This window comes from Acomys russatus, chromosome X (assembly GCF_903995435.1).
Source record: "Acomys russatus chromosome X, mAcoRus1.1, whole genome shotgun sequence".
NCBI classification, from domain to species: domain Eukaryota; kingdom Metazoa; phylum Chordata; class Mammalia; order Rodentia; family Muridae; genus Acomys; species Acomys russatus.
The window spans coordinates 33051651-33078602 of NC_067169.1; the positions used below are offsets into that span (position 1 = coordinate 33051651).

The 26952-nt window shown below is 40.1% G+C and overlaps 2 protein-coding genes across 3 annotated transcripts in view; one reads left to right on the plus strand and one right to left on the minus strand.

Moving 5' to 3' along the window:
* The window catches only part of Rai2 (retinoic acid induced 2), a 67358-nt gene extending 64223 nt beyond the window's left edge, over positions 1 to 3135 (minus strand). The window contains exon 1 of one of the 2 annotated variants that reach the window (XM_051142334.1): positions 2916 to 3135. The gene's annotated coding sequence lies outside the window, so the exon portion shown is untranslated. Of the gene's footprint in view, positions 1 to 2323; positions 2706 to 2915 lie in introns of those variants that run through there. The other variant, XM_051142333.1, reaches the window with a different exon arrangement.
* Positions 3136 to 15353: 12218 nt separating this feature from the next.
* LOC127185792 (COP9 signalosome complex subunit 9-like) lies at positions 15354 to 15963 on the plus strand. The gene has a single exon (XM_051142352.1). It carries the CDS (start codon positions 15383 to 15385, stop codon positions 15554 to 15556), a length of 174 nt encoding a protein of 57 aa, XP_050998309.1. The 5' UTR covers positions 15354 to 15382; the 3' UTR covers positions 15557 to 15963.
* The last annotated feature ends 10989 nt before the right edge of the window (positions 15964 to 26952 follow it).

Genomic DNA, 26952 nt, shown 5'->3' on the forward strand with positions numbered 1-26952 from the left:
ACTGAGAAGGTTTGCAACATATCCAGTGCCTGGCAGACAGGGCAAGAACAAATGCTAGCTTCCTTTCCAATTTATTTCCCTCCTCTCCACTAATCTAGGGTTAGAGGAAGAGCCAGAGAACAGATACTTGCTATTTTTCTTCCTGTGGTTTCTGAATAGACCATGTGTGTGTTTGTCTGCACATACAGAATAGCTCCATTCCGAGTCAAGGGATTTAGGAAGCCAGTGTCTCTCCCTAGTTCCTGGGTCATTGGAGCTAGAATCTTCTTGCCTCTGGCACTGGAGATCTCCAGGCCACACCCTCGCATACCTCCAAACTTACAGGTTTGGGGTTTTTGTTTGTTTGTTTGCTTGTTTAGTTGGTTGGTTGTTATTGTTGTTTTTCCTTTTTTGCTGCCTTTTTTTTTTTTGCCTCTGTTTTCTGGATAAAAGATGTAGTTGATTTTATACTTCTTGCCTACGTGTTCATTAACCTGCTTTCAAGCAAGCAACTGGCACCACCTGGGAAACAGTTTTCTTATTTGCTCCTGAGATGAGCAGATTTTCTTGAGCCAAGCCTCCCTGCAGGTGGTCTTGAATTCTTTGAATAATAAAGGAGCCCCGTTGAGTAGGCTGAATGATCCTCTGAGTTGATGCCAAACAGTCTTCACCTCCCTGCACCACAAGTTTCAGTGTGACTTGGCTCAAAGTGCCAGGGCCACCTTGGGCATCCACCCAGTTGGCATCTGTCAGGCTGAGAAGGGAATAGCCATTTGTAGAATACAGTGTGTCTGTGCGGAGGGGGTTGGGCTGTCTGAAACTGGGCAGTAGCTTCCCTGAGCTCCTAAGGGTCAGAGAAACTGGGATGCTACCAGGCTTATGGCTTATGATTCTGTGTCTTCGGATCCATCCTTGATTCTGAAAGTCGTATAGCTCCCCACGTTTCTCTTCTGGGAAAAAATGAAGAAAAATCACGGGGTGGGTGCATAGTGCCACCCTAGGGAGGGGCTCCTTGCCCACTAGCCTCTCTACTGTCTCCCTGCTATACCCCTGTAACAAAGGCTCTGCCACATACGTTTTCAAAGTTAGCTAAAGTCTCTTGGTCTACCAGACACAAATACTATGATTCAAAAGGAGGGAAGGAAAGAAGGTTAGAAAACGATGGGAAAGAGACCTTAGAAAAAGCAAAGAAAATCTTGCCCGATGCAAGAGAGGCTAAGAACTATTTTCTCTCTGCTGGCTGCTTTTCTCTGGGTTCTAAAGAGAAGCTTCCAAGAATTGGCTAAATAAAGGGCTCTCACACCAGAGGATGCAAGATAATGCTAAACCAACAAAAACAAAGACCAAACGAAACAGAGCAAGCCACGAGACTATGCGGTTATCAAAACTTTGTTTGGCTGCATCTATTTATCATCGCTGCACAGCCGGGCTCTGCAGAATATCATTCTGTTGATGTCACTTATCCTCAGCAAAATATTTACACAGCCTTAAAAAACGCCAGATGAGGGAGGCTGTCCCTCTCGCTGCCGCAAGCCACCTCTAAGGCCATTGCCAGGTCCAGGCAGCTCAGAGGCGAGGGCACAAGGGCGGGTGGTACCAGTCAATACAGGTAAGAGCTACCAAAAGCTGTAGGAAGGCGGCCACCCAGGAGCTGCGCCCTGCCCAGCCCTGCCCACTTCTCTACCTGACTCGGCAAGAAGCAGCCACATCCCGCTATGGTGTCAGCGCCTTCTCCTCCCCTCCCTTTCTCATTGATTAAGTTCCCAAACCATTGTTAAAGCTGGACTGCCTCCTTTTTAAACGGGCTAAATTCATTAGGCTTCTTTCTTCTACAAGAGAAATATTCATAAAAGTTTGGCAGTCAGAAGGGAGACTGACTGAGTGCCATGGGATGGGTGACAAGCCGCTCTTTCTAAAGCCACCGTCTTCCTTCATGCCCTATCTGTCTCTTCACGCATCCACCGTGCCCCAAATCTACTCCACTGACTTCGGAAAGGGAAAACACAAAGCAGCAGCTGTTTGGCAACATTTCGACCCCTCGCCAACAACTGTGATGGGATGCCATTTCCCCACCCAGGCGGAGCTTATCCTGAACAATAGTCGGGGTTTAAAAGGCAAACAAGCAAACACACAGAACACAATCCCAATCCCGAAAAAGCCAATGCGCAGGGAGGCAATAACTCCTTCCGCAGCAAAAGGCGCCACTGAAACGCACGCATTAAAAAAAAATGCAACGAGAATGCTGCTTGGTGCCTAACATGGCAGAAAGCTGGGGCTGGTGCGGCCACCCCAGGTCTGGGCGCTGTGGGGCACCGGGGCTCCCAGGGCGCCAACACGCACTCACCCTGCTCCAGCGGGATGCGGGACTTGCTGAGCGGCACAAAGAGGATCCCAGAACGATCTGGCAAAACCCAACTTTCCACCCTGCTCGCCAAGGCCGCCAGATACGTCAACAGAATCCATCTTCCGAAGGGCCTGGAAGGCGCTCGGTTTTCCAGGCTGGGACAGAATGGCAGATACCGAGACAAACCCGGTGAGGTGCCCCAGCACGGAGCGCACTGCGCGCTGCCCTCTGTGCCCAGTGCCAGCGCGGGTGGCGGCCTGAAATCCACTTATGGGGCTCCCGCCCCACCGGCGCCTCCTTCCGGACTGTCCTTGGCCGGGTCGGCCAGTGCGTGGCGCCGGCCAACAGGAGCCTGGCCTGGGCGAGCCGCACAAGTGGTAGCCTCGGCCCGCGTCCCCGCCCCCGCCCAGCCCTCCCCGCTGGTCCCGTCCTCTGGGCGCCGTCCTGCCTCCGGGAGCAGGCAGGCCCCTCCCTGGGCGCCGGGCCCCGCCAGGCGCGCCCAGCTCAGCGCGCCCTCTGCGTCCCGTTGGCAAGTCCGCCTTAGGAAGGCGGGGGTTGACCCCTACCCGCACCAGAGAGCTGCAGCTGCTACCTCGCGATCGGGGCCGCCGCCTCCAGGAAGCCGCGGGGTGGTCTCCGGTGAGGAAATTCTCTTGGTCTGGCCTCGCCGCCGGCTGCCTGAAGGGGGTGTACAGTGGTGGGAGCCTCTGCTGTCGCTGTCACCAAGCCACTGTCGCTGTCGCTGCTGCTGGTTTTGTGTGTGTGCGTGTGTGCCTGTGTCCGGGAGAGTATGTGTCTGCGTGCAGCGCCTGGCCTTTACTATATACACCAAGGGGTGGGAGGAGGCGGGGAAGGGGAGGGCTTGGAGGAGGTGGCGGAGGAAGGAGAGCAGGAGGGGGTAGCGAAAGGGTACCCAAGGAGGCGGCGGCAGAGGAGGGACAGGTGATCTCGCCCACGGGGAGGGCGTGGTTGTGGGCGGTGCGGGGTGACAGAAGGCTGAGTAGCTGGAGGCAAGGGTGTGTGTGTGTGTGTGTGTGTGAGAGAGAGAGAGAGAGAGAGAGAGAGAGAGAGAGAGAGGAGACGAGAGAGAGAGAGAGAGCGAGAGAGAGGAGGACGGAGAGAGGAGAGAGGAGAGAGAGAGGAGGAGGGAGGAGAGGGAGAGGAGAGAGAGAGAGAGGAGCGGAGGAGAGAGAGGAGAGGAGCGAGAGAGAGAGAGAGGAGGGAGGAGAGAGGAGAGAGATGAGAGAAGAGAGGCGGAGGGAGTGATGAGAGAAGCGAGAGAGAGAGGAGGATGAGCACACCCGTGCACGAGTTGGCAAGACCCAAGGAGTGGGTACCTTGCTGCTTCCAGGAAAGCTGGAGACCATTCTAGACCTTAGGATGAAAAGAAGTGCAGAACCCTGAAAGGAAAAGTGTTTGGCTGATGGAAACAGGGGCATTAGGAAGAAGCACCTACCTCCCTAATATGCCCCAGGAGATTGCGGTCTAGGTTTAGGTCAGAGGTGGTGCTCCCAAGGTTGGACATTAGCAAAGACAAAATTAGTCCAGAAGCAGAATATCATTTCCAATCAAGATGTGAGTTACATATTAATCTAACATTTATTATGCACCTAGTGTTTGCCAGATACTGGGCTGTGTAAGAGCTGGAGCTACAGACATGATGAATACGTGGTTGGTGACCCATAAATGAATAGTACAAATCAATAGTATTACTGGTCATCAAAATTCTTTTAAGTCTAAATCCTTTAAAAATGTTTTAAGAAGGCAAAGGAAGGAACTGCATTGGTTTGATGAGTCCTTAAAGACATAGAAGGGGTTTTCCTATTGATCAAAACAGGATGACATTATTTGAGAGAGAATGGTATAGCAGGAATTACTTTAACCAGATCAGAGAACAGTATGAATCTTACAGTCCTTTGTACACTCAAACCCCTTCAGTCGAGACATTGTGGATGTTAACCATGGCTTTTCTCTAATAGAATTTTGGGTGACCATCAGAAAACAAAATCCTTAGAGAGCTCCCATCTTACCCACCTATTCTAAACCATGATGGGATGCAAACTTAATGTGGTAGACTATGAACTCTGTGGGCACTTTGTGGACTGCCTCCATAACAAGATATCAAAAGTTACACTCCAATTGCATTTGTGTAAAGGTTAATAACATGTATTCAGTTTCAACTAAAATATTGTTTTGTACTGATTTTAAATCTTTAGAGTATTTCTGTATGTACCCCCAAAATACTGTAACCCCACTAACACTGCAGTAGTAGTGGAAGTCACCCTTGTAGTACCCATCCTTCATACTATATTTTCCTTTTTTGAAAGAGTTCATTTAATGAAAAGTCACTTGCTACGGGCATAGAAAGATATATAACCAAATTTTGAGATAATCATTATTACTGGCATCACATATATCCTCCTGCTTTTTTTTTTTTTTCAGACAGGATTTGGGAGTTTAAATCACCCGAGTCCACAATACCTGTGGAAAAATTTACCTACAAAAATGTCCTCAGCCATTTAGCTGAGGACTTTCTCTGTTCATACTTCTTGGATAAGATATTTGAAGTCTCAGTTGCCAGAACCTGACACAGCTGGACAGTTATAATTGAGAAAGTTCATGGATGAAAGACCCATAAAAGTTTTGTGTGTGTTATGGGGGTATGTGTGTACAAGGTAGAGGCTTGATATATATCCTGCAAGGCAATTACTAGCCTGATTTTTTTGTTGGCTTCATCACAATGCACTGGTAGCTGTTATTCATATAGCTGCCCTCTGAGGTACGTATACTCTCAAGAATGATTATATCGATTCAGACCAATGTATAATAAGCAGGTATCTTGACTCCCATCCTCAAAGAAATGTACAGTGGCATCTTTCTGCTGAGGTTTTCCTGAGAGAGGGGGGGGGGCTGGTCTGGTTTGGAGGGCTTTGGAGGTTAGACAGTACTTTGGGGGAAGAAGTGGGGCATTAATATGGAAGAAGTGCTTAAAAAAGTGGGAGGAAGAAAGGGAATGCAAAACAGCAGAAAAAAAGTAGTAACAGTCTTCTAGGGTAAGTCAAGGGTGGTTTTTGAGATCTATGATTTTAAGATTTGGTGACTCTAAATAACAAATATTAATTTATATAAATGTAATATAAATTATGTAAGCATATTATTGAAATTAAATAATGAATATACATCAATATTTATTTAAATATCTTCACTCATTACCCAGTCACTGAGTTTAAAATGTCAATTATGGAGATGGTTAATACGTGGTGGCTGACCCCATTTTGCACACTGATGTTAAAGTTTAACACACCATGATAGAATATGATATACAATAAGCTATGAAATAGGCTAGGCAACATCAATCAGGAAGAGTGGGGATTGGTGTAGGGCAGGAAAGTCAAGAACAGTTGAACAGACATGATGACAGCTATGGAATGCTGAGAGATAAACAGGAGGTCTTCAAAGTAAGGAGAAGGCATTTTAAATGGAAGGTACAACAGATATTAATGATCTAGACACTGTCAATATTTTGTGAATTTGGAATGGTGGCTATGTAAAATAGCAGAGGAGGGGGCTAGGTGTCATGTGAGGTCCCTGATCTGTTCTATAAAGGAGTTTTTCAAGTGGAAACCATTAAAGAATATTAAACAATGAAGTGATAAAGGGAGGTGTAGATTGAGGACTGAATGGTGTGGTGTTTGATGTTAAGCGATGATTGAGGGGATAGGTGAGATTGACAGCTGGGAGGCAAAGTGAGACTTTCTATTTTTGCAATAATGGAGGATGGAGTCCAGTAGGGTAGGCACCGACTAAGAGTAGGAATTGGAAGCAAGTTTTCAGCATATAGAATCAACTAATGATTGGAGAGAGGAGAAAGTGGAGTGGCTGGTGCATATGTCAGGGTGGGTGGGTTGAACTCAGTGAGATAGAAGACCCTGGGAAACAGATCTGGCACTAGAGATAATAAATGCATTGCAAGCCTGTGGCAAGGACTGGAAGGTAAAAAGTTGATTTGGAGATGAACAGAATACTAGTAGAGAAGTAAGGAAGGCCAAATGAGATGCCAGTGCAAGAGTGCAAGACAGGGTATTACTGAAGCCAATTTCCACCCTGGAAGACTAAAATTTAAAGTCCTGAGAGAACTCCTTGGGCACTCTATGGAGAAGGGTGCTGATTTCCTGGCAGATTGAGAGAGTTCTTGTCAAGTATAGAGAGATCTTGGTCGCTGCATGTAGGAAGAGCACATGGAAATATTAACAGCTAAAGGCTAGGTGAAATGCCAACCAGAATCTTTCGCAGGGAATTCTGGGTAACTTGGTTCCAGTCATGAGTCGGTTGGGTAGCCACATAGATAGGTCTAGAGTTCAAAATCTAAGAAGGAGAGCAAGATTATAATGTTGTTAGGCCCTGGGTATAGTGTGAGACAGTGGGAACTGGTGACCTTGCTACAGATGTATAGTCACATTTATCTGTGGGTAATATGTGGAATTGGTTTGGTAACACACAGTATGACTTGTATGAGTACACATGAAGTTTTCAAGGGGTTAATGGAAGTCCTGAAGTTACAGATGACAGAATGTTGGTGGGTGGGAATACAGTACTAATTCTTACTGACTGATGGCAAATAACGTACCTAATGCTGAAATTTTGTTTTCAAATGATTTGGTGGGTTGAATAATGTTTGCTAGGTGCGCGAATTGAATGAGGCGTGTATTTGACAGCATAATCACAATGGAAAGTGATAAATGGTGAAATATTCAAGAGTCAATTGAAGCACAAGGGTTGAAATCAAATACAGGATTAGGGAAAGATAGAAACCATTCATAGAAATCGTCCAGGGCAAATGACAATTTTACATGAGGAACAGAAGGAGCTCATGGAGGAAAGAGAAAAGATTTTACATCTGGGGTGATGGCAATGGTGACAGAATGGTGAGGTCTAAGGTGGTTTTATGGGGTAGAGGTGAGGGCTCCAGTGTGCATCTGTATTATGCACTTTGGATCAAATTATTAAAGACTAGATGAAAGGATTTATGACTTTGTCCTTCAGTTAGGTAATTGGTAAGCATACCCTCCACAACAGTGATTTTATAACACTAAATCATATTAGAACACAAAGAATAATAATGTAACATTCTTGTGCAGTGTTGAAATATCTCAGAGTTTCAGATAGAGCTGTGTCTAATCCCACAAGCAGCATAGCATCTTCTTCCATTTCACAGAGATTTGTGAGAAAGTACCATGATTAAGAATCAAGCTCATTGTAGAGGGCTTTGCTTATGGAAGTGCCATTCTGTAGTCCCTGTTTCTATTGACTAACAGAACATTAAGGTTCAGCTGCCCATCCCTGTCCTGTGAAATGTAGTTGCTTTAGAATTTGATCCCAGCTTTAGGGTCAATCTGTTTGATCTAAGAAAAACTGTATCCCTCCTGCTATAGGATGGACCAGGTAGATAATAGGAGGAATTTGCTAGGGGCTCATGGGTACTTACTCTCCAGGAAATTATCTCTCCCTCTCCAAAAGGATGTGAGAATAGTGTAACCCCATTTGCAACTGGCAGCCAAAATGTAACACAATCACATACTTGAGCATCTAGGCCATATTGCTACTTACTGTGAAGGGAGCTATTATTAATAATCATACTAGGGCCAAACTTCGGTCTTGAGAAGTAGGTCCAGGAGGAAGTGATGCTGAACTTAATACACTCAAGATAGAAAAAGATCTGAGAGCCATGACTATTACTAAGCTAGAACAGTTAACTTTGGAGTAGGGGCTTCTATATCCTTTTATGTAAATGAGTACATGGCGTTTTCAGTTAAGTTTCTTTGGGCCAAATCTCTATTGCTGGCATACTGAAAGCATCCTAAAATCTATTCCCTATACTAGGATCATCTTTGTTTTGTTTTAGTCCTATCTTAAAATAAAGGCTATTCTTGAGATAGATCTTATATAAAAGTATAGAGAAGAAATAGATTAGGAATGGCTGGCATAATCTGACCTTGAAACATTCACAAACAGGAATGTGGTTATGATCTATGGCTCTGCTGAATTTGGCAGGCTATATGTACACCTGGTGGTTTTCACTCCCTCAGCACATTCAAAGCATGTTTTTGTACCTGACAAAGCAGGGAGAGTCTTGTGCCAGGGGCTAGAAGAGTTTGTTTCTGTCTGATGTCATTGCTCCATTTGGCTTTGAACAGCTTCTCTGTTGAGGTTGTTGTCTCTCTCAAGGTTGTTAATCCCTTATACCAATAATAGCCATCTTTCCCCTCATGCCTTTCTCACTTAATTTTAAACATCACTGGGGGATGCAGTGCTTATGTCTTCCCTCAACTCCACTTTAGCTCTCTCAGGTGTGAGGCTTTCAGTATGTGACTGTCAGATTCATTATTATCTTCTTTCACATTTGTGCTTGCTCTCCTGTTCCCAAGGATCCTTGATATCCACATCTTCCTACATGCATTATAACCAAATGTGCTTTCCTTTTCTAAGTGAAGATGAGGTGTGAACAGAGAAAGCTTGGGGCTGGAATTCTATGGCTGTCTTCTGAGGCTATGAGGGTTTGCCTCATCAGCAGAGAGCTCTGTACAAGCCAAACAAGAAGGCACATTGTTTGAGGCATAGTAGATTCCATATAAAGTCACCAACAAATCACCAGAAAATTATAGCCAAGACAGAAATATAGAGTCAGATATGTGAAGTAATAAGGCAACGGATTTTATTTGAGTGGGAAATGGACCCATATTTGCTTTGAAGAAGTTATTTTCTTTGCTTGATGTATCTGTGCTGACTATGGCATGGGTGCCATGCATGAAGGAGCAATGACAAGCTACCTCTGAAATAATTCCATAGAGCCCAAACTCCTGAGAGGAAGATGAGGCTCAGAAGAGAACTGCATATACATACACAGATATGCACACATGCACATACATATATACACACATGTGCATCCATATGTATGCACATACACATGCACACACACATATCTTCATACGTATCTTTTTTCAATTAATGCATTTATTTATTCACTTTACATCTAAGATCATAGCCCCCTCCATTCTCTCCTCCCTGACCCACCCTCCCTCTCTCTTCCTACCTCCCCATGTCCTCAGAAATGGGGAGTCCCTGTACCCACCCACCCCAGCTCATCAAGTCACATCAGGACTGAGCACATTCTCTGTGGTCTGGTGAGGCAGCCATGCAAGGGGAGAGTGATCAAAAGCCAGGCAGAGACAGTGCCCTGCTCCTCTTACTAGGGGACCCACATGAAGCCTGAGCTTCCCATCTGCTACATCTGTGTAGGGGGACCTTGGTTGGTGTTTCATTCTCAGCAAGGTCCTCGCGGCCCTGGCTAGTTGGCTCTGTTGGTCTTCTTGTGGAGCTCCTGTCACATCCAGGTTCTTCTGTCCATCTACAATTTCCCCCCAAGACTCCCTGTGCTTCACTAAATGTTTGGCTTTGAGTCTCTGAATCTGTTTGGATCCACTTCTCAGTGTGGCCTCTCAGAGGACAGCTATGCTAGGCTCTTGTCTGTGAGCATAGCAGAGTATTGTTAATAGTGTCAGGGGTTGGCTTTCTCCCATGGAGTGGGTCTCAGGTTGGGCCAACTATTGGTTGGATATTCCCTCAATCTCTTCTCTATCTTTATCGCTGCACATCTTGCAGGCAGGATAAGTTTTGGGTCCATGTTTTTGTGGGTAGGTTGGTGTTCCCCTCTTTCCACTAGGAGTCCTGTCGAGTTAGAGGGTGTCCTCTTCAGTCTCCATAACCCCTGCTAGAGTCACCCCCATATCCTCCCAGAAGCCTACTGTGTCTTAGATCTCCAGCTTGTCACAGAGATGCCTCTGCCCATGGTTTCTTTTCTCTCTGCAGGTCCTCTGTCTTCCTGCCCCCACTCTACCCAGGTCTTAGCTTCACCCTCATTTCTCTCAGCATTTACGCTCCTACCTTGTTCCCTCCGTTCAGCATGTCTGCTGTCTATTTTATTTGCCCTTCTGAGTGAGATTTAATTATCCTCCTTAGATTTTCCTTTTTACTTATCTTCTTTGTGTCTGTGACTTGTAGTTTGTTTATCCTGTACTATATGGCTAAAATCTACTTATAAGTGAGTACATACATGTGTATCTTTCTAGGTCTGTGTCACCTCACTCAGGATGATCTTTTCCAGTTCCACTCATTTGCCTGTAAGTTGCACTATGTCTTTGTTTTTAATAGCTGAGTAGTATTCCATTATGTAAATGTACCACAGTTTCTTTATCCATTCTTTGGTTGAGGGACATCTAGGTTGTTTCTAGATTCTGTCTACTACAAATAAAGCTGCTATGAACATAATTGAGCAAATGTCCTTGTATGTTGGAGCATCTTTAAGGTATATGCCCAGGAGTGGTATAGCTGGGTCATGAGGGTATATGTGTTAAAGTCTATTTTTTCCAAGTGTTTCATTTATCTTTCCTTTCTTAAAAATTCATTCACAGATGAGTCAGATTAATCTCTAAGAAGAGAAAAAATAGGGAAAGTACCCTTAGTAATGAGTATTAGACTAGCCAATATGAATATCCAAAACTGATCATTAAAAACTAGCTGCTAAGAGTCTCTAATGCAACAGTGTTATTGTTAAAGGGGGTAACAAGTTATTTCCCATAAACAACCTCAATCAAGCACAAACCACAGCCCTCTAGTGCCTAGCACAAGATTCTACCTCTCCAGTAGTCTTGAAAGAAGGCCTGTTGAGGACTGAGGACTTTCTCAGCTACCAGCCAAACTGGCTGTTGGAAAAGTCCTGTTTGATCTTGCTACCATGTTCATCATAAAGAGAATGTGGTAACCAGTTTTCCAGATGGTCCCAGCCACAAAATACATGTCATATATCATTCTACTATCCCTTATGTGTGTCCTGCTTCATTAATTAAAAATCTTTTCAGTGTAACCAGTAGTGTTTCTGTGGCTGTAACTTTAAGAGATGAAAGGAATTGCAAAATTTTACTGTTCAGTGTTTTAAAATATTTATTTATTTTTATGTTATGCATATGAGTGTTTTGCTTGCATGCATGTAAGTGCACTGCAGAGGCCAGAAGAGGACACTTGATCCTGACATAGAATTGAAGACCAGTGTCAGCCCCCTGATGTAGATTTTGGGAACTGAACCTGGGTCCTCTGTAAGAACTATCTCTACAGCGCTGTCATTTGTTTTTTGTTTGTTTGTTTTGTTTTGTTTTTTACAAAAGATCAATATGCAATACAAAAGAGTTTTGTGACTCTCTTTGCCTTCAGGGATCCTTGGCAGATATCTGTCCATGGGGGCAATGAGAGCAGGGGCCACGGATGGGGAATTCGGAAGCCCCACAAGTACAGACAGAAATGACCACTCCAGGACCAGTTTTCGGGAGGCAGATCAATTTTATTTGGGGTGAAGAAGGATTATATAGAACTTTGGGGAGGGGGTAGTGATATCAGGGTGGGTGTAGATCATTGGCTGGAGAGCTAAGGTACTGAGATGCCTCATTTACATGGAAAGGCATTCCAGGAATCACAGGTGCTTGCTGAACTGGTTCTTATCAGGGGAAAGGGAGTTGGACCTGTAACTTCCCTAAGGACCATGACACATTCCTCAGGTAGAAGGTGTGGGGATTCCATTTCGTGCTGAGCTCAAGGCTTTCCGGTCATCCTCAGCATCAGGGGTTCCTGACAGAGTTTAATTATTTTCCTTTTTTCACCCTGAAGGACTTCTCATATAATTATTTTTTACATATAAAATTATTTAGAGGTGTGCTTCTGGGTACTGACGTAGGGCCCAAGGTATTCTAAGCATGAGCTTTACCATTGACCTATACTCTAGACACTAAATTGAACAGTTTTAACAGAGGAAAAGAGCACGAGTGTAAAACATGTCTTGTTCATCCTGGTTGGCATTTTTAATTGTGAAGTCTCACTTTTGTGGCCTTTATGACAGATCAACATCTAGTTGCTTTTACAAGTACCTTCACCCCTCTCAAACAGCATCTCTCATAGTCTTTACTATTAGGGTTATATTGGCTTGATTCTTGAGCCACAGTATCTGTCTTAGGGCTTCTATTGTTGCAACAAAACACAATGACCAAAAAGCAAGTTGGAGAAGAAAAGGTTTATTCGGCCTACACTTCCACAGCAATGCTCATCATTAAAGGAAATAAGGACAAGACCAAAACTGGGCAGGGACCTTGAGGCAGAAGCTGATGCAGAAGTCATTAAGGGATTCTGCCTACTGGCTCGATGCCCTGGCTTGTGCAGCCTGCTTTCTTATAGAAACCAGGACCACCAAGCCAGGGATGGCATAACCTGCAACAGGCTGGGCCCTCCCCATAAATCACTAATTAAGAAAATACCCTATGGGTTTGCCTACAGCTCCATCCTATGGAGGCATTTTCTCAATTGAGTTTCCCTACTTTGAGATAATTCTAGTTTGTGTGTCAAGTAGAAAAAAGACTAGCCAGCACAGAGTGTTGGGGCTGAACTGAGGCTCACTTTTCTCACGCAGGCAGCTCATGCTCATGGGGAAAATACACCAGGCATCACTCAGGCACAAAACTACAACCTTTTGCCAGTCATCACCTCTTTAACTTCTTCCTACATTGGCCTAAGACATAAAACTAGGCTTCTGGGCTTGAATATTTGCAGAGCTCTCAGGCTTTCCATCAGCTATGTCGATCTCTAAAGTGTCCCCACCTGTCTTTGATGTCGCATGGCTACAAACATATTGTATAGAGTTGCTTCTCATTCACAGATATCTTTTCTTAAATGAAGGTCCCAAACTTAGAGGACATGTTGCAGACACTGTGAACCACCATCATCTGAGTTCATATTCTCCCTCCCTCCCTCCCTCTCTCTCTCTCTCTCTCTCTCTCTCTCTCTCTCTCTCTCTCTCTCCTTCTCTATTGTGCCTTCTGTTAGATAGTCTTTGTTTTTATGAAAACAAAACATTTTAAAATAAAATAGAGATGACTTTTGGAAAATACATTACTGCTTTAAAAATTCATAATTAATATAACAGTACTGTGGAATATGTAAAATGTATTCCTTAAATTGGATTGTTTATTATAATGCATGCTTAAAAATTATGTTTAAGTGAGTGTAAAAGGCTATTCTAGCTTTAGTATAAACATTCAATCACAAGAACCTCAAATGACCTATATGTTTTGTTCAAGTGTTCCTGTTTATAGTTTTTTGTCAACTGAAATAACATTCAAGATAATTTTAGTCCTGCTCATGTCTCTTTGTACATTCAAAGAATAAGTATTTAAATAATTTTACCTAATCATAACAAAGATTCTCAATGGTCATATTAGATTTTCTTAAGTGGATTCATTAGCATATACTTATTTTCTCTTTCTTCTGGGAGGAGGTACTTGCAAATTCTGTTGTTATAAAGAACATTTTAACTCCACGTATATAAATAGTCCCTCATTAAAAGGTAGTTCTCAGAAAAAGTACACTGCTAAAGTCTTCTGGGGACTGACACAGAAACATTTGTGTGCTGCCAAGCTGATTTAAAAAAAAAGATTCTGCTTACCCTTTGAAACACTAGGTCTTGAGAGCAATGCATCATGAGAATGCTACATTAATATATCTTTCTCTAACTACTAGACAGTGGGGCTTTTTGTTTGCTCATGATCTTGATACTTTTACATATAATGACTCGGTTTATTTTCCTTATTTCATTCTTTGTGAAATCATAGTAGTTGTATCATATTAGTACTTACATGTTCTTTATTTAACACAAGTACATGTTCATGATAACAACAAATATCCTGTTTTCTCTTTGTTCTGTGAGTTTGTGGTGTTATTTTAAATAGACAAAATTTATTTTTTGGTAAAATTAAGTATACCCCTCATCTGTGTGATAATTCCTTCTGTTGTTTGGATAAAACCTAATCCAATTTTGGATATTTTGTAAGGTAGAATTAATATTGTGAAAATGACCATCTTACAAATGCTATTTATAGATTCAATGAAATCTCAACCAAAATTTCCCTCTTGTATTTCACAGAAATAGAAAAAAACCCTCCTTGAGTTTATATAGAATCACAAAACCCCAGGATATCCAAATCAATCCTGAACAAAAGAACAATACCAATTCTTAAAATATGTTACAGAACCATAGTAATAAAAACAGTATGGTATTGGCACAGAAGCAGACATTTAGACCTATGGAACAAAGTCAAAGACCCAACATAAGTGCCCACAATTTCAGCCACTTAATATTTGACAAAGATGCCAAAAAAACCATATACTGGAATATGGAAAGAATTTTCAAGAAGTGATGTTGGGAAAACTGGATGTCTACATGCAGAATGAAATTGGACCTGTCTATCACCTTGCACAAAAACTAACTCGAAGATCCAAACCAAAACCTGAAACATTGAAACTGCTAGAAGAAAACGCAGGCAGTACCCCATATAAAAATGTATAGGGAGGGACTTTCTGCACAGAACTATATTTACCCAGGAATTAAGGCCAACAAGTCAGAAAGTAGGACTTCATGAAACTGAATAGCTTCTGTGCAGCAAAAGAAAAAGAAAGCCCACAGAATGGGCAAGAATCTTTGCCAGCTATAGATTTGGAAGAGCATTGATATCCAGAATATATAAAGAACTAAAACAAACAAACAAACAACAAACAAAAACAAAAAAACCAAGAAGGTAAAAATAAAAAACAAAAAAACCCAAGACCCATTAAAAAAATGTGCCAGTGACCTGAACACAGAGTTCTCAGTAGAAAAAAATAAACTAGCTAAAAAATATTTAACAAAATGTTTGTCATCTTTAGCAAATAGAGACATGCAAATCAAAACCATTTGGGGATTTTAATTGTATACGTTTGCTCAGGCAGTTGTCGAAATGTCTCTACATTTTAAATATAAAATCCCTTCTTCACTAATTTGTACTTTCTTTTTAAGCAAATACTAAGTTGATATTTAATAGATTCTATTTCTGGGCTGTCAATTACGTTTTCCATTCTCTTTTTAACTAAATATTTTATTTTGACATATGTATAGGTGCAGATGGAGCTGTAAGAAATAATAAAGTGGAGATGAAGCCGACTGTGGATGAGATGTTTCCTGAGGGTGAGGGGTCCTATGTGGACCTGAATGATGCTGGAGATAGGATGAGGCTCTTGATGGACTTGGCAGCCCATGAAAAGGCAGTACTTGAAGACTTTTTAAATGACATTGAAGATCTCTTTGATGAAGATGATGTCCAGTGAGGCTGTCAGGTCACATAAACTCCTCATTTGTGATCAGCCGATTGTAGAGACCTTGTGAAGATCACTAGAAATCAGGACCTGGTCAACCAGGGAGGGGTACTGTGTGAACCAACAGGGTGCTGATGTCTTTGAGAACACCAGACTTTTGTACTTGTTTAATTTTTTTAAAAGTGCACCAACTGATGCATCCACCAAGGACAATGCAGAGAACCTAGATCCCCTGTTTAGATGTAGCCAATGGACAACTCATTCTCTACTTGTGTGTGTGTGTGTGTGTGTGTGTGTGTGTGTGTGTGTGTGTGTGTATGAGTGGGAACTGCCTCTGACATGAACTCTGGCGCCCCCTGATTTGATCACATCCCCTTGATGGGGAGGCCTAGAGGAAGGAGATGGAGGCTATCCAGAAGATATCTGATAGAATGTAATCAGATGGTCAGGGAGGAGGTCCCCACCCCCGTCAGAGCTCTAGGGGGGAAGGGAATAGTGCAGAAGAGAGAAAGAGAGTGGGAACAGTAAGATATGAGTGAGGGAATAACAATTGGGGTGTAATGTGAATAAATTATGATAAATAAGTAATTTAAAATAATAAAAAAGAGCACCATAACATTCAGAGTAAAGTTTTTTTATTTTTAAAAAAATTTATTTTTTCTGATTTATTTACATTACATCCGGATTGATACTCCCTAGCTTGCATCCTCCAGTTCCCACCCTCCCTCCATTGTTCCCCATATTTCCCTCCCCTAATCCTCTGAAAGGCAGGGCCTTCTCCTCCACCATATGACCCAAGCCTATCAGGTCTCATTAGAATAGTCTGCATCCTCTTCCTCTGTGGCCCCCTGCAAGGCCTCCAGCAAAGGGGAAGTGATCAAATCATGGGCACCGGAGGTCCTTGTCAGAGGTAGTTCCTGTTCCCTTTACTAGGGGATCCATGTGGGGAAAGAGTTGTCCATAGGCTAAGAATTTACAATATTGAATAAACTCAAAGTAATTCTAAGCTTATCCATGATTAGTGTGGAACTGTCATAATAGTAAAGTCAAGAAACCAGATTTTGATCTATGACCATTAACAGATGGACAGATAAAGAAAGTAGGTATATATCCCCAGTGAAGCTTAAGAATGTGTGTGATGGTGTGAGTTCACCATGGTGTGTGTGGAGCATCGAGGTCAGAGGACATCTTTGAGAGGTTGGTTCTCTCCTTCCGACATGTGGGCTCAGGGTAATTTTTTTTTTTAAAAAGAAATAATATAGTGAGGTCTCTGTACCCTTTCCCCAATTTCATTCAATTGTAACATCTTAGAAAATTAGAGTGTAGTATCATAACCAGAACATTGACACTAATATAATTATCAGTCTTGTTCAGATTTCCTCAATTTTTCGTGTGTGTGTGTGTGTGTGTGTGTGTGTGTGTGTGTGTGTGTGTGTTTGGTTTTATGCACTTGTCCATACAACAATTAAGATATGTAACATTTCTATAACCATAAGGATCCCTCCTCCTGCCTCTTCATCGCCACAGCTACTTCTGTACCACCCTGTCCTTAACAGCTGGCAAACACCACTATTTCCTATCTCTGCAATGTTGTTATTTCAAAAAGTGTTATATACGTGGTATCATACAATGTGTATCCTTAGAGGTGGTTGTTTTTTTCCTTAGCATAATTCACTGGTGAGTCATCATGTTGCTTATCAATACATTCTCTTTTTTGCTGGATAGCACTCCATGCAATGTGCATATGCCATGGTTAATTTCTCTATTCATGTTTGAGTACATCTGGAGTGTATTTCTCCAGGATAAATTCTGAAAAGTTCAACTGCTGAGACATAAGGTAATTGGATGCTTGCCATTTTTATACACTGTTTTAAGGAGTGGCCCTAGCAATTTATATTGCTCTTAGAAATGGATGATGGATCCCATTTCTCTGCATACTTATCATTGTTGGTATCAGCTTATATATATATATATATATATATATATATATATATTATATATATCATATATATAATATATATATTAGCCATTCTAATTGGTGTGTAGTGACAGTTGTGTTTTAAATATATATCCATAATAACCAGTAATATGGAACACTTTTTCATGTGATTATTTGATTCTGTGTCCTTCTCAATGAAATATATATGTATCCCATTTTATAATTAAATTATTTGTTTTCTTATTGTTAAATTTTGAAAATCATTTATATAGATTAGCTATTAATCATTTGCTGGTTTTTAAATGGTTTCTCTATGTCTTGTCTTCTCACTTTCCTAATGTGATCTTCACGGAGCAAAGGATTTTATTTAGATTTATTTTAATTTTACCTATGGAAGTCCATTTGCTTGAGCACCATTTATTGAAAAGGCTACGCTTCCTCTTTTCAGTAATTTCTGTGTCTCTTCAAAACTTAGTTGGCCATGTGTGTGGATCTAGTCCTGGATTCTGCACTGGATCTATGTGCCTATTCATCTCCCCTAGACACTCATAGTTACTGTGACTGTCTAGCAAACATTAATACCAGGTAGAGTGATTTCCTACAAATCCCTTATCCAGATAGTTATAGTTATTCTAGTTCCTCTTTTTTCTTCATTCCTTTCTCCCTCCCTTCCTTCCTTCTTTTCTACCTTTCTTTCTTTTTTTTTTAATTTCTATTTTTAATTTGTTCACTTATATCCCTATCGTAGCCCCCTCCCTCATCGCCTCCTTATCTCACCCTCCTCCCTCATCCTTGCTCCACTAGTCCTCAGAAAGTGGGAGCCCTCCTCCCCTATCATCTGACTCCAACCTGTCAAGTCTCATCTGGACTTTCTGTAGGCTCTTCCTCTGTGACCTGGCAAGGCTGCCCCACCAGGGGGATGTGATCAACGTGTGGGGGCCAGAGTCCATGTCAGAAGTACCCCCTACTCCCCATACTGTGGGACTCACAAGGAGACTGTGGTGCCTATCTACTACATCTGAGCAGAGGGTCTAGGTCCACATCATACATGGTCCTTGGTTGATACATCTGTCTCTGCAGTGGCCCCCTCCTCTGCCCGGACTTGTTGGCTCCATTAGTCTCCTTGCAGAGCTTTTTTTTCTTTCTTTTCTTTTTAACTTTTCGAGACAGTTTCTCTTTAAAAGAGCCCTGGCTGTCCCAGACTCACTTTGTAGACCAGGTTGGCCTTGAACTCACAGAGATCCACCTGCTTCTGCCTCCTGAGTGCTGGAATTAAAGTTTCTTTCCTTCCTTCCTTCCTTCCTTCCCTCTCTCTCTCTCTCTCCCTCCTTTTCTCTCTTTCTCTCTCCTTCTCTCCCTCTCTTTGATGTGTGTGTGTGTGTGTGTGTGTGTGTGTGTGTGTGTGTGAGAGAGAGAGAGAGAGAGAGAGAGAGAGAGAGAGATCACCAATGCCTGGCTCATTTGTCTTTTTATATAAAAAGTTAGAATAGTATTTTCTATGCCTACAGAAAAAAAATTGTGAGAATTTTGGTAAAACTTTATTTATTTAGGTACTGTATTTAGATAAATTTGGGCAAAACTAAAATCCTTGCTATGCTAAGTTTTATGATCCATAATTGTGAATGTATCATCATTTATTAAGGTCTTGCATCTCTTTCATTATCACATGTCAATTTTCAGTTTTCCGATCCTGTACATAACTTGTTAAGGCTTGGCTTATTTCATTTTTTAAAAATAATTGAAAATGACATTGTGTTTAAGTTTCTACTTCTGTATGTTGATTTTCAATACACAGAAATAAGATTGATATTTCGTGTTATTATTGCTGTTAGTTTTCTATATAGAGAGTGATATCATCTGCAAATATGGACAATTTCTTTTCCATCTTTGCAAAATGTATGTATTTCTTTCCATTGCTTTATTGCAATAACAACTGAAATTTCTCATACTGTGTTGAGCATGAATGTTTTCAGTAGGCATCCTTGCTTCATTCCTAATATTATGAGAGGTGAAAGCATTCACTCTTTAAGTAGTAAGCATGATGTTACCTAGAGATTAAATGTACATATTATTTGTCAATTGAGGATGATAGTTTTTCTATATTGAATTTGGTCAAATGAATTTCCCAAATCAGTTAATATTGATTACTTGTTTATTCTTATTGATATAGAAAATTATAATTTATTGTTGAACTTTTATATCTTAAATTCCATTTAGTTATGGTGTATTATTTTTGCATCTTACTAGTTTATAGTACACATTATTTTGAAAAATATTCATGAACAATATAGGTGTTTATCTGGTATTCATTTATTATACTTCTAATTTCTGTGAGTTTTATAGTGATAATTTTCTAATCATTTTTTATATTGATTACTTCTTTTCTATCTTTTACTAAAACCTTATCTATTTTTTGTTTGTTTGTTTATTTGAGACAGGTTTTCTCTGTGTATAGCCCTGGCTGTCCTGCATTTGCTTTGTAGACCAGGCTGGCCTTGAACTCACAGAGATCTGCCTGCCTCTGCCTCCCTGAATGCTGGGATTAAAGGCCTGCGCCACTGTACCCAGCTCCCCCTCCTTCTTTCTTTTATAAAAAGGCCATTTTACTTTTCTGAAGTAAGATATACCTGCTTGCTCTTTCTTCTTTTGGTTGGTTTTTCTAGACAGGGTTTCTCTGTGTAGCAGCCTTAACTGTCCTGAAACTCTCTCTGTAGACTAGGCTGGCCTCAAACTCACAGAGATCTGCTTATCTTTGCCTCCCAAGTGCTGAGATTAAAGGCATATGCCACTGCCGTCCAGCCCTTATCTATTTTTTAATGAGATATATTTTTTTATTTTGCTAATTCCTGCTATATTGTCTTACTTTCAAATCTATTGATTACTTTATTTTTATTATTTCCTTCTTTCTGCTGACTTGTTTTTCTATTTCTAGCTTTCAGGTTATGATTTATAACATTTACTTTTTTCATGTAAGCTTTTGGTGATGTAAATTTCCTTATCCACACTACTTTGCTTGTATCTCACATATCTTACTATTTTTGTATTTTCCTTTTCATTCATTTCTATGTGGTTTGTAAGGGGATTTTTTTTCCTTTAGTACATTCTCCTAGGCACATAGATTATTTAGAAGTTTGGCTTATTTTCCAGATACTTATTTTTTTCCTTTGGTTTTTGGTTTTTTTGAGACAGGGTTTCTCTGTGTAACAGACCCCTAGCTATCGTGGACTCAGGTTGTAGACCAGGCTGGCCTTGAACTCATAGAGATCTGCCTGCCTCTCTCTCCAGAGTGCTGGGATTAAAGGCATGCACCACAATGCCTGGCCCTAATATTTTAAAATTATTGACTTGTAGTTTCAGTCCTTTATTAGTAGAGGGCATGTATAGATTCAGCCTTTTCAAGTTTACTAAAATTGACTTTATGGCTCAGGAATGTCTATTTTAGTGACTATTACATGGATGCCTGAAAAATGTGTGTATTTGCTGTTGCTAGATGTGTTTTGTGGTGTGTCATGGAGCTCTCACTGGTTGATTCTGTTGTTCAACTTTTCTACATCCTTTCTGATTTTCTGTTTAATAATTGTGTCCCTTGCTTAACCATAAAATTTATGTGCTTCTCCTTTCATCTCACTTAGTTTATGCTTCATTAACTTTGTGGTTCTTTTGTAGCTACACACATATTCTTGGTATATTTCCCATTAGCATTATGTAATATCATTCTCTGTCTCTAGCAATTTTCCTTTCTATGAATTATTTAATATTGATATTGCTTCTATTAGTGTTATAAACAATGTTTCTTTGGTTTATCTCTTTTCATCCTTTTATGTTAAATTTACTTACGTCACTGGATTTGAGGAGACATTTTCTGAACCACATGTTTGAGCCATTTTTTAGATTCGCTGTAGCAAGCGGGGTCTTTTTATTGAATTTCTCCCATTCATATTTAACATAAGAAGTGGTACTTAGGGACAAATTCTGCTAATTTATCATTATTCCATACCTTCACATTCTCAGCCTTCTGTTTTTCTCTTTTTGTCTTCGCATGAACAACTTGAACTTTTGAATTAATCCAGAATTATTTATAGTGTTTCTTGGTGTATCTCTTCTGTTTCCTTTCTTAATCACAAATGGATTTGGGGTATTACAACATAGATATATGTATTGTATCTGAATTTCTTGTCAATAAAAATTTTACACATCAAGAAGAGAAAATCTATTTCTATCATCATCCCTTTAGATTTGTTGTTTTAAAATAATATTGACTTTGATATCAGGTGATATTGCAGCTCTTGTTTTAATTATTGAATATAACTTATAAAATTTATGGGGCTAGTTTATTCTATGCACCCATATTTTTCCTGTTTCAGTCATTTCTTCCTTAATGACCTAAGATCCCTTCTTTCATAAGAATTTCCCTTAGTTAGTATAAAGGGTAGGTCTCAGAGCAATAAATTCTCTTTTTCCTTCTTATGCAAATATATTGATTTCTATTTCACTCCTAAAGAATATTCTAACTTTTTAAGAATTGATTTTCATGTTTTCTGGTTTGAGATCCAGGCATCTGAATTGTTGTTCCCTGATAGCATTCCTCTCTGCTGCTTTCAAGAAGCTTATCTTTTGCTTTCATTTTCAGAACTAAATTATGATGTATGTTGATTTAGATTCATTTGAATTGACTATGTTTGAGGCTAGCTTTGTTTCTTGTATGTATGTATTTCTTTGTGATAAATGTGGATTCATAATAATTCTTTCAACTCCCCTGTCCTATTCTTCTGGAACTCTGATATTGTAAATATTGGATCTTTTATTATTGTGTCACAGATCACTAGAAATCTGTTCTCTTTCCCCTAATATATTTTCTGTTTTTTCAGACTGAATAAATTTTATCAATTTATCCTCAAATTAAATCTAACCAACAAATTTAAAAGTTTGTGTGTTGTATTTTTCAGTTGAAGAGTTTCTTTTTCATTATTATTATAAATTGTACCATTTCTGAAATATTTTCTATTTTTAATTTATTTAACAATAACTCATTTAGTTAAAAATTTTTTTAAAAATTATGATTGTTTTGTAGTCTTCATTAGATAATTGCAGCAATTGATTCATCTTTCTTGATATCACTTGCTTTTACTTTTAAGTCCTGGTTTTCCTGTATCTTGATGTTATGAAAAATTAATCTTCCTTTGTATCCTGGACATTTTTGCTAATATGATAGAAAGGAATGGACACTGTTTGTTTTATTTCGGCATTCAAATCCTGATGGAATTTTGTGAGCTGTAATTTTAATATTCATTTAATTCTCAGAGCCTTTGCAATGCTTGTTAATGTGGGTCATTTGTTTTGTGATGTTGAGGCACTCAGCAGTTCCTGGTGATTCTGCATTAGGAAACAAACGGGTTTCCCCAGCTAAGGCCACCTGTTGACTCAAGATGAAGAAAAGAAGTCTTTGACCCATAGGGCTAAAGAACACTTTCTGGGTCACACAGCTTTAGTGTATAGCACAATGATGGTACTAACCTGCAGCCCACTGCTTGTTCATAGGGATCTCCTGCTCTCTATTTTGTCAGCACTGCAGCCTTTCTTGACTTTATCAAAGGAGCAGTTTGATCTGGCAGAGGACTGAGGAGGGTACATAGGTTGTTGCATTAGTTACTTTTCTCATTACTGTGACCAAATACTTGCCTAAAGCAACTTGGGGGAACACATTCAATCACAGTAGGAAAGATATTTCTCCCTTCTCTTTTCTCTCACCAAACCCTTCCATATACTTCTCCCAACTCTCCTTCATATTCATGGTCTTTTTGCAGTAAATGTTATTTTATATATATATATATATATATATATATATATATATATATATATATAATGGTTCACTGTTTGGGGAGAAGTGCCCCATTCTTGGTAGACCAGAAAATTGGCTTTTCCTTTTTCACTCAACCCAGGACCCTTGGCACAGTGCTTCCTGTGGTCAGGGCAGCATTTTACTCCTGCAGTTAATCCTCTCTAGAAACATCTTCACAGACAAACCAAAACTTTTGCTTTGCTGAATCAATCAAGGTGACAATTAAAATAAACCAACACAATTATTTTGTGTTGCCAGATTATAGATCTGCAAATGGCAGGTCTGAGTTGTCTTCTCCTATTGAGGAGATATAAGATACCTGCTGCTGAGTCATCCAGTCATGAAATTTCAACCCTCACTTTCCTCAGATACTTTTCAGAGTACTCCGTTGGCTGCCACTAATTTTCCCCCAGGGTTTAAGAGATATGATTTGGAGGGAGGAGCCTAAGTCATCTTCTCCAGACAAAAAATTTTAAATTGTTACTTACTTATTTTAAAATTCAATAGAATTCAAGGAAATGATGTTTATCATATGGTTGACATTAAAATAATTTTGACATAAAAAGCAAAAAAGAAAAAATAATTTAAATATATTATGGCAAAGCAAAGAACAGATTGGAAAGCTTGTGGAGAACAGTCATCAACTAAGGGCAGAAGACTACTAATGAGGTTGAGTGGGGTTATCATTTTATTTCTTTTATGATAGGATTATGGACCAGAAGATCTGAAGCATTAGGTTGCTTGCCTACAACTGCTTGGGCTGGCTGGGTGCTGGTTGTAGAATTCAAGACTATGACATTCCATGACCAGGGAAACAGCAAACAGTTTCCCACAGCACTGCTTTCAAACTCCAAACACATCTTCTAGAAAATATCCTGCACCCATGAAATAAACCTTTTGTCTATCTGGCAAATGACCAACACATTACAATAGAGACAAATTTTTACTAAATCTGACTACTATTAAATATTTGTTATTAATTGCTTCCCAATCATGCATGCTGCTTGGAGAGCACTTAATGAATGTTCAAGATTTCATCTTGAGATGGGTAATTACCGAGTGAAGTACTTACTTTTAGAGAAAAACTCTTCAGTTATTATTGGCATTTGAATAAGTTTGCTAGAAATAGTTATATCCCCCTTGGGGACTCTTACTTCTAGAAGTTATTCATGACAATTTCTAAAAGGATATTCTCTAAGTCTTATTCACCCATTGTCTATGTAAACTAAATACTTGTTCTGAACAGTTTATACAGGACTTTAAATAAAAGCTGACTTCTTTCTGATTAAAAGTGTTTGAGTCTTTCATTATATGTCTATATAATGAAATATTTGTGTATATATAAAAAATTTAGATCCCTTTTCAAATAAAAAATAGTTTTCAAAGAAACTAGAAACAAACAAACAAACTCCCCCTCACATCTTCCAAAACAAATGCTTCAAGGAAATAACCCACAAATGTTCCTAAGGACAAAGAGCATCCTTAATGAAAATAAGATATGCTTAGCTATATAATACAAAATGTCTAAGAATTTTGACAAATAGCCTGGAATGTTTGCATTAAAAGATAGGAAATACCTAACTAGAAGTACAAGGGACCTTCAGAAAATCTGTGAATGCTACGAAGACATCAACATGCCATCTCTCCCATTCTAAAATCTCTTGAATATGTTAAATGTCCACCAGAAAAAAAATGCAGAGCAATTTTCCAGAAGTGTCTGTCTTTCAGCTAGCTGGCACTTCTGCCTGGGGTTTAACTCATTTCAGGGGCCTTATCTTTGGCTCAAATGTACCATAGCATTCATGAGAAGAGTTATGATGTCCTGATACTTTGAGACCTCACTTCAAAGCCGAGCCAGTCAGTCATGACTGTAGGAGGTGAGATGGCAAGGGTTTGCATGGGGTACAATCTGATTTATAAATTACACATGCAAGAATGCATCTGATAGTATGAAGTCTTGCTTTACTTGGGAGAACCTAAAGATTATGTTCACAAACTACCATATTTTTCAGACCATAAGATGCACTTTTCCCCCCAAAAGTGTATATGTGTGTGCGGGGGGGGGGCAAAATTAGGGTGTGCCTTATGGTCCGATTGCTGTTTTTACTGTTTTTCTTGTTTTACTGCTCTAAAGACTGGTGCATCTTATGGTCAGGTGTGTCTTATAGTCTGAAAAATACGGTACCTAAGTGATAGAGAGATGTTGGCCATGAGGTACGAAGCACTCCTTCAGAAGGTGTGTTCAGCACACAGAATTCTGTTACTCAGGGAAGCAAAAAGTCTATTCCTGCAAACCTGATGAGAAGTAACACTGACCATTAGCTCCTCAGTTGCTTCCCTTCATTAAAAACTCCCCTGATATAAACAGGCTAGAAAAGCCATTTGTCTTACCCCTTCATTTCCTTGAGTTCCATTGAATTTTAAAGTAAGAAAGTAACAATTGTAAAGTTTTTATCTGGAGAAGATGACTTAGGCTTCTCCCTCCAAAGCATATCTCTAAACTCTGGGGAAAAAATAGTGGTAGCCAAAGGAGTACTCTGAAAAGTATTTGAGGAAGGTGGGGCCAGCTTTGTACTGCCAAGGCAAGGTGGAGAAATTCTTTATTATAAATGATCATTTGCTTATTTAATAGTATGAAGAACCCATATTATTCTAACTCAGATGTCTCTTTGAGGATACAAATGAAGTTAAATTAATACAAACCTCCTAGCTTCATGATACGAGTTGCTTACGGTCTTTCAGGAATAGTCCTCCCTGCCCCAAAAGAGTGTTTCTGCATTTCCCTGGCTTAATTTCACTAGAGTCTCAGGAACAAGAATGGCAGCTACAGGCCCCACACATCCTCCATTACCAGGCTTTCTTTCTCTCCTGTAATGGCTTCTGGTCAGTGTAATCTTCTTAGACAAGGATCAAAAGTCTCTACCTACTGTAGCTGTTCCTGTGGTGAGAATTCCAGCTTCTCTACCAAGCTCATTCTGTGGCTATGCTCTCTAAATAGTCTATGATGCAATCCCAGAGAGACATTCTGTTTTTGGGCAGTCAGCCAGAGAACGTCTCTCTTCTCCACCTTGCAATATTTTTTGTCACCTGAGCTCCAAAGCAAAAGTACTTGGTGTTAGTCTCACCAGAGTCTATATGTCATAAAAGGGCTCCTTCCATTTCATATCTTATTACCTTTTTCTTCTGAAGATTAAAATCATGCCACAAAACAGAAACTTCTAATGTCTCCATCTTTCTGTTCTTCTATAGCTTATGTACCGAAATCCTCTTTCTTCCTTCAAACATAGAATTAATAAACTCAAAAAGTGGTGAACATTAGTTCATGGGAATTCTATTCAGCTTACTATAGTCTCTTGCCAGGCCCCATGTTAACTGATACCTTGTAAGCCAGTATTCTGTTGTTTTTAACCTCAAGTCTCTGCTTGGCTTTGATTCTTTCAATAAAGCCTTAGCTTCTGAAGAGCAATGGTCTCAAAGATGGAAAGGTGAAAGCTCAGAAGTGGATAGCACGATCACTGCAGTGCAGAGAGCAGGTGTTAGAATGAATAGATAAGTAAACAGACTCAATTTACTATTTAATATGTAAGTAACCATCAGTGCCCACCCTGTGTGTCCTATGTGGTTTCTGAG

Excerpts from the sequence above, each read along its gene's own strand:
- LOC127185792 (XM_051142352.1), top strand. The coding sequence starts at position 15,383 with ATGAAGCCGACTGTGGATGAGATGTTTCCTGAGGGTGAGGGGTCCTAT.